The 6,628-nt window shown below is 49.2% G+C and overlaps 1 protein-coding gene across 1 annotated transcript; it reads left to right on the top strand.

Annotated features, from left to right (window-relative positions):
- The first annotated feature begins 5,512 nt into the window (after positions 1 to 5,512).
- On the top strand, positions 5,513 to 6,066 carry LOC142535349 (2S seed storage albumin protein-like). The gene has a single exon (XM_075641763.1). It carries the CDS (start codon positions 5,513 to 5,515, stop codon positions 5,981 to 5,983), a length of 471 nt encoding a protein of 156 aa, XP_075497878.1. The 3' UTR covers positions 5,984 to 6,066.
- The last annotated feature ends 562 nt before the right edge of the window (positions 6,067 to 6,628 follow it).

Here is a 6,628-nt window from a genome sequence, read left to right on the forward strand (position 1 = left end):
TAAAAAAAAAAAAAAAAAAAAAAAAAACCCTAAACCCTAAACCCTAAACCCTAAACCCTAACCCCTAACCCCTAACCCCTAACCCCTAACCCCTAAACCCTAAACCCTAAACCCTAAACCATTCGCCCCCAAAACATTTTCTCTCAAAGTGAATAGTGAAATAAAAAGCCAAAAAATCTCCAAATTTTCGCCTCACATGCCGGAGCCGGTTCCCGGCCGGTTCACCGGACCATCTGAACCGCCACGACGAGGCGATGCTGCTGTCAAACTTTCAAAGCAAACGGAGTCCGATTGCCCGACCATAAGCTCATCCGAAAATCTGCAAATTCCGGCCAAAATCTCATCTCCGGCGATTTCAACTCCGTTTTTTACAAATGAGGTACCGTTGGATTCGTCTCGTCAAGGCGAGGCTACTGTGAAAATTTCAAGTCATTCAGAGTTGATTTGCCCGTCCGATTTCACCACGAAAGTTCCGCCTGCACTGTTCACGCAGGAGCCGTCCGCGTTTTGCTCGATTCCGGTCAGTTCCGGCGTCCTTTCTCCGATCCAAGCCCCGATCTGGAATGCCCGTCCTCAGACGAATAAGGTCGTCCATGGCCCGTTGCCCGAATCGTTCTCATTCACCGGGAATTTTAGATCTAGTCCGGCACCGCCTGTAACCCTCGTCGCGCCTGCTTCTTCTGTCAATTCCGCCGGCGTCCGAGCTCCATTGGGAAATTCCTCTTCAGGTTATGTTCGTCCGGTCTTGGGTAATATTTCCCCACCGTCAATTGCAGGTTCACAGCCGTCGGTCGGAAACGCCCAATTTGGCGAGTTGCGGCCGAGTCAACCAACGATTTCCGTCAAATTATCTCCTGTTTTGGCCAATTCTTCTCGTTCTCTCACCGGTTCCATGCTCCTCCCTTCTTCGCCGGCCGACGGTGGTCCTCCGGTGGTACCGTTCCGGGTTGACTCGGTCGAGTCACCCATTCAACCCTTGCGGGTTGACTCGGCAGCAAGTCAATTGCCTTCTCCTAATCCCGTTGCTCCGGCAGTTGTTTTTCCTCGCTCTGTCCCTCCTGCGGTGTCTTTCAGGGATGTTTTGCGTCGTTCCTCTCCACCGTCGCAGGCTCAGAGTTTTGCTGATGTTGCTGCATCGATGGATGAGGTGCCCGCTCCGATTGTTCGAGATGGGATTCCCGGAATTTTGTTCCCGGATCAGGTTATTTCGTCCCTCTCTGCTTCTTTTAAGTTTGCTCTGGTAGGGCGTATCACTGGGAACCGGGGTTTGACTCCCAATTCTGATATATTATCTGCTTTCTCTTGTATTGGTTTGTTGGGTTCTCATACTGTTCGTTTTCTTCCTCGTGGGTATATGGTTCTCACCCTTTCCTGTGAGGAGGATTATTTGAGGTTTTGGACTCAGCCTCTTGTTTCGATTCGGTCTGTAGTGATTCGTTTTTCGAAATGGACTCCCGAATTCAAGTTTGAGGCGGATTCTCCTATTGCTCCTATTTGGGTCAGATTTATTGATTTGCCATTGCATCTTTATGCTAAACAGAGCTTGTTTCCTATTGCTAAGATTTTAGGTAATCCAGTTAAGATTGATGAGATTACCGCTGATGGGACTAGAGGATCTTTTGCTAGAGTTTGTGTTGAGATTGATGTTCTTCAGGCTCGTCCGGAGCGTATCTGGGTGGGTTGGGGTGATCATAGTCAGGTTGTGGAGGTGGTCTATGAGCAAGTTCCCCATTATTGTTCTCATTGCCAGTTGTTGGGCCATTCACTTGATTTTTGCTCTCGTAATGGAAAGTCTTCTCGCCCGCGCCGGACCCGACCTCATGGTAAGGGTGTTGCATCGGATTCCCCGCTTCCGCCTCCTTCCGAGCAGCCTCAGGGTGTTGCGTCTGATCCGCCACAGTCCGGTGATACTGATTTTATAGGACATGTTTCCAAGCGTCCCCGACGCCGACCTGTTGTGAGGAAAGATCCGGCTCGGCCCATTTCGACGAAGAATTACTATGAGATACTGCAAGATTTACCCACTGCTTCAGGTCCTGGTGAGACTTCGGGTACCGTTAAACCCCGTCCCCAGAGGTTTAAGTCCCTTCTTAGTAAGCTTGCGGCAGAGCAGAATGCTGCGGTGAGTAGTCTGTCTCACGATGATTTGGATCCGATTATCTCGTCTCAGGCCACGGATATGGTTGAGGTGGCATCTACTTCTGGAGCAGTTGTTACTGCACCTGTGGTTGTTACTGTTCCGGTTGTTGAGATTGCCCCTGCTGTTCCGGATCCTGTGGGTGATACACCTGTTTCTACTGCTCTGCCAGAGTTTGAGATGGGTTGAGTGAGTGAAGGATGTTTATCTCTACCACTTCCGGGCCGTACGCGATCTCAGCAGCGGCGTTATTACAGGCAGAAGGCGGCTCAGGCGAGTTTGCCCTATGGGCGACCTCTTGATCCAGGCTGATTTCGTTTTCCGCATTTTTGGCGGTATGTGGTGGGCGTTCACTGCAGAGTTCTCCTTGCTCACCATTTTGTTCTATTTGTCTGATGTATTCCGGGGCACTCGCTGGTTTGTTTGTATTTTGTTGTGCTTTATTTCAGATTGCCCTTTTGTAGTATGTCTTTATATCTGTTTTTATGTTATGATTGTGATATAGCCTTTCCGGAGGTCTTGGTCTAGTCCCCCTCCGTTAGGTTTTATTTGTTAATAAATAAACTTTTTAGCTAAAAAAAAAAAAAAAAAAAAAAAAACCCTAAACCCTAAACCCTAAACCCTAAACCCTAAACCCTAACCCCTAACCCCTAACCCCTAAACCCTAAACCCTAAACCATTCGCCCCCAAAACATTTTCTCTCAAAGTGAATAGTGAAATAAAAAGCCAAAAAATCTCCAAATTTTCGCCTCACATGCCGGAGCCGGTTCCCGGCCGGTTCACCGGACCATCTGAACCGCCACGACGAGGCGATGCTGCTGTCAAACTTTCAAAGCAAACGGAGTCCGATTGCCCGACCATAAGCTCATCCGAAAATCTGCAAATTCCGGCCAAAATCTCATCTCCGGCGATTTCAACTCCGTTTTTTACAAATGAGGTACCGTTGGATTCGTCTCGTCAAGGCGAGGCTACTGTGAAAATTTCAAGTCATTCAGAGTTGATTTGCCCGTCCGATTTCACCACGAAAGTTCCGCCTGCACTGTTCACGCAGGAGCCGTCCGCGTTTTGCTCGATTCCGGTCAGTTCCGGCGTCCTTTCTCCGATCCAAGCCCCGATCTGGAATGCCCGTCCTCAGACGAATAAGGTCGTCCATGGCCCGTTGCCCGAATCGTTCTCATTCACCGGGAATTTTAGATCTAGTCCGGCACCGCCTGTAACCCTCGTCGCGCCTGCTTCTTCTGTCAATTCCGCCGGCGTCCGAGCTCCATTGGGAAATTCCTCTTCAGGTTATGTTCGTCCGGTCTTGGGTAATATTTCCCCACCGTCAATTGCAGGTTCACAGCCGTCGGTCGGAAACGCCCAATTTGGCGAGTTGCGGCCGAGTCAACCAACGATTTCCGTCAAATTATCTCCTGTTTTGGCCAATTCTTCTCGTTCTCTCACCGGTTCCATGCTCCTCCCTTCTTCGCCGGCCGACGGTGGTCCTCCGGTGGTACCGTTCCGGGTTGACTCGGTCGAGTCACCCATTCAACCCTTGCGGGTTGACTCGGCAGCAAGTCAATTGCCTTCTCCTAATCCCGTTGCTCCGGCAGTTGTTTTTCCTCGCTCTGTCCCTCCTGCGGTGTCTTTCAGGGATGTTTTGCGTCGTTCCTCTCCACCGTCGCAGGCTCAGAGTTTTGCTGATGTTGCTGCATCGATGGATGAGGTGCCCGCTCCGATTGTTCGAGATGGGATTCCCGGAATTTTGTTCCCGGATCAGGTTATTTCGTCCCTCTCTGCTTCTTTTAAGTTTGCTCTGGTAGGGCGTATCACTGGGAACCGGGGTTTGACTCCCAATTCTGATATATTATCTGCTTTCTCTTGTATTGGTTTGTTGGGTTCTCATACTGTTCGTTTTCTTCCTCGTGGGTATATGGTTCTCACCCTTTCCTGTGAGGAGGATTATTTGAGGTTTTGGACTCAGCCTCTTGTTTCGATTCGGTCTGTAGTGATTCGTTTTTCGAAATGGACTCCCGAATTCAAGTTTGAGGCGGATTCTCCTATTGCTCCTATTTGGGTCAGATTTATTGATTTGCCATTGCATCTTTATGCTAAACAGAGCTTGTTTCCTATTGCTAAGATTTTAGGTAATCCAGTTAAGATTGATGAGATTACCGCTGATGGGACTAGAGGATCTTTTGCTAGAGTTTGTGTTGAGATTGATGTTCTTCAGGCTCGTCCGGAGCGTATCTGGGTGGGTTGGGGTGATCATAGTCAGGTTGTGGAGGTGGTCTATGAGCAAGTTCCCCATTATTGTTCTCATTGCCAGTTGTTGGGCCATTCACTTGATTTTTGCTCTCGTAATGGAAAGTCTTCTCGCCCGCGCCGGACCCGACCTCATGGTAAGGGTGTTGCATCGGATTCCCCGCTTCCGCCTCCTTCCGAGCAGCCTCAGGGTGTTGCGTCTGATCCGCCACAGTCCGGTGATACTGATTTTATAGGACATGTTTCCAAGCGTCCCCGACGCCGACCTGTTGTGAGGAAAGATCCGGCTCGGCCCATTTCGACGAAGAATTACTATGAGATACTGCAAGATTTACCCACTGCTTCAGGTCCTGGTGAGACTTCGGGTACCGTTAAACCCCGTCCCCAGAGGTTTAAGTCCCTTCTTAGTAAGCTTGCGGCAGAGCAGAATGCTGCGGTGAGTAGTCTGTCTCACGATGATTTGGATCCGATTATCTCGTCTCAGGCCACGGATATGGTTGAGGTGGCATCTACTTCTGGAGCAGTTGTTACTGCACCTGTGGTTGTTACTGTTCCGGTTGTTGAGATTGCCCCTGCTGTTCCGGATCCTGTGGGTGATACACCTGTTTCTACTGCTCTGCCAGAGTTTGAGATGGGTTCAGTGAGTGAAGGATGTTTATCTCTACCACTTCCGGGCCGTACGCGATCTCAGCAGCGGCGTTATTACAGGCAGAAGGCGGCTCAGGCGAGTTTGCCCTATGGGCGACCTCTTGATCCAGGCTGATTTCGTTTTCCGCATTTTTGGCGGTATGTGGTGGGCGTTCACTGCAGAGTTCTCCTTGCTCACCATTTTGTTCTATTTGTCTGATGTATTCCGGGGCACTCGCTGGTTTGTTTGTATTTTGTTGTGCTTTATTTCAGGTTGCCCTGTTGTAGTATGTCTTTATATCTGTTTTTATGTTATGATTGTGATATAGCCTTTCCGGAGGTCTTGGTCTAGTCCCCCTCCGTTAGGTTTTATTTGTTAATAAATAAACTTTTTAGCTAAAAAAAAAAAAAAAAAAAAAAAGAAAAAAAAAAAAAAAAAAAAAAAAAAAACCCTAAACCCTAAACCCTAAACCCTAAACCCTAAACAACAATCAAATCCCAAGCATGGCGACGAATCTTGCACTCGCGGCAGCTCTCCTTGTGGCTATGGTATCCCTGGCCGCGGCCAACACCTACACCACCACTGTCAGCACCACCACCATCGATGATGAAGACAACCAAGGGCGGCAGGAGTGCCAACAGCAGGTGCAGGGCCGCCAGTTCCGCTCCTGCCAAAGGTACTTCCAACAAGGAAGGGAAGGAGGCCGATTCGACTCCGTAGATGGAGAACTCCTCCTGGCCTTGAACCGCGGCAAGCAGAGCGGATCCCTGAAGGAGTGCTGCAATGAACTCCGGAATGTGAACGAGGATTGCCGCTGCGAAGCCATCGGGCAGGTGGTGAAGGAGCAACAGCAAGGGGGGCGCGGCTATCAAGGCGAGGAAATCCAGGAGGTGTACGAGAAAGCAAGAGAACTTCCCCGCAGATGCCAGTTCACGCGCCCTCAGCAATGCCAATTGAACGCTGTGTTTGTGTAGAATCAAGGCGGAGAGAGCAGCTAGGTTAGCAGCTCTTCCGGTGGAGAGATTTTGTGCTAGCTAGAACGTTCCGATTTTGTGTGATAATAATATCGGTATGAAATAAAAGTGAGTCGTTTGTAAATTAAATAAACTAGCTTATGATCAAAAAAAAAAAAATAAAAAAATAAAAAAAAAAAAAAAAAAAAAAAAAAAACCCTAAACCCTAAACCCTAAACCCTAAACCCCAAACCCCAAACCCCAACCCCAACCCCAACCCCTAAACCCCAACCCCTAAACCCCAACCCTAAACCCTAAACCCTAAACCCTAAACCCCAAAACCCTAAACCCCCAAACCCCCAAACCCTAAACCCTAAACCCTAAACCCTAAACCAAAACCGGAAAAAACGCTCTCAAGAAAAAAAAAATTCCAAAATTACCTCTATTTGGCACTATTCACGTCATTACCGCCGCCATGTCACCGCCGCCGGATCCCGGCCGGCGACCACCCCCATTAGAACCGCCTCCCCTCGCCGATCAACATACCAAAATCTCAGACCGATTGGATTCCGGCAACGTCCCCGATTTTCAGTTCGAAATTTCGCCTGTTTTTACTTCTTCTTCGTCGCCGGCGGCCGCTGCTCTTCCCGGCACCGGAGGTACTTC

Source organism: Primulina tabacum, unplaced genomic scaffold (genome assembly GCF_025594145.1).
Source record: "Primulina tabacum isolate GXHZ01 unplaced genomic scaffold, ASM2559414v2 Contig962, whole genome shotgun sequence".
In the NCBI taxonomy this organism is placed as follows: domain Eukaryota; kingdom Viridiplantae; phylum Streptophyta; class Magnoliopsida; order Lamiales; family Gesneriaceae; genus Primulina; species Primulina tabacum.

What these genes read in the sequence shown, in the direction of transcription:
- LOC142535349 (XM_075641763.1), top strand. Translation starts at nt 5,513, where the DNA reads ATGGCGACGAATCTTGCACTCGCGGCAGCTCTCCTTGTGGCTATGGTA.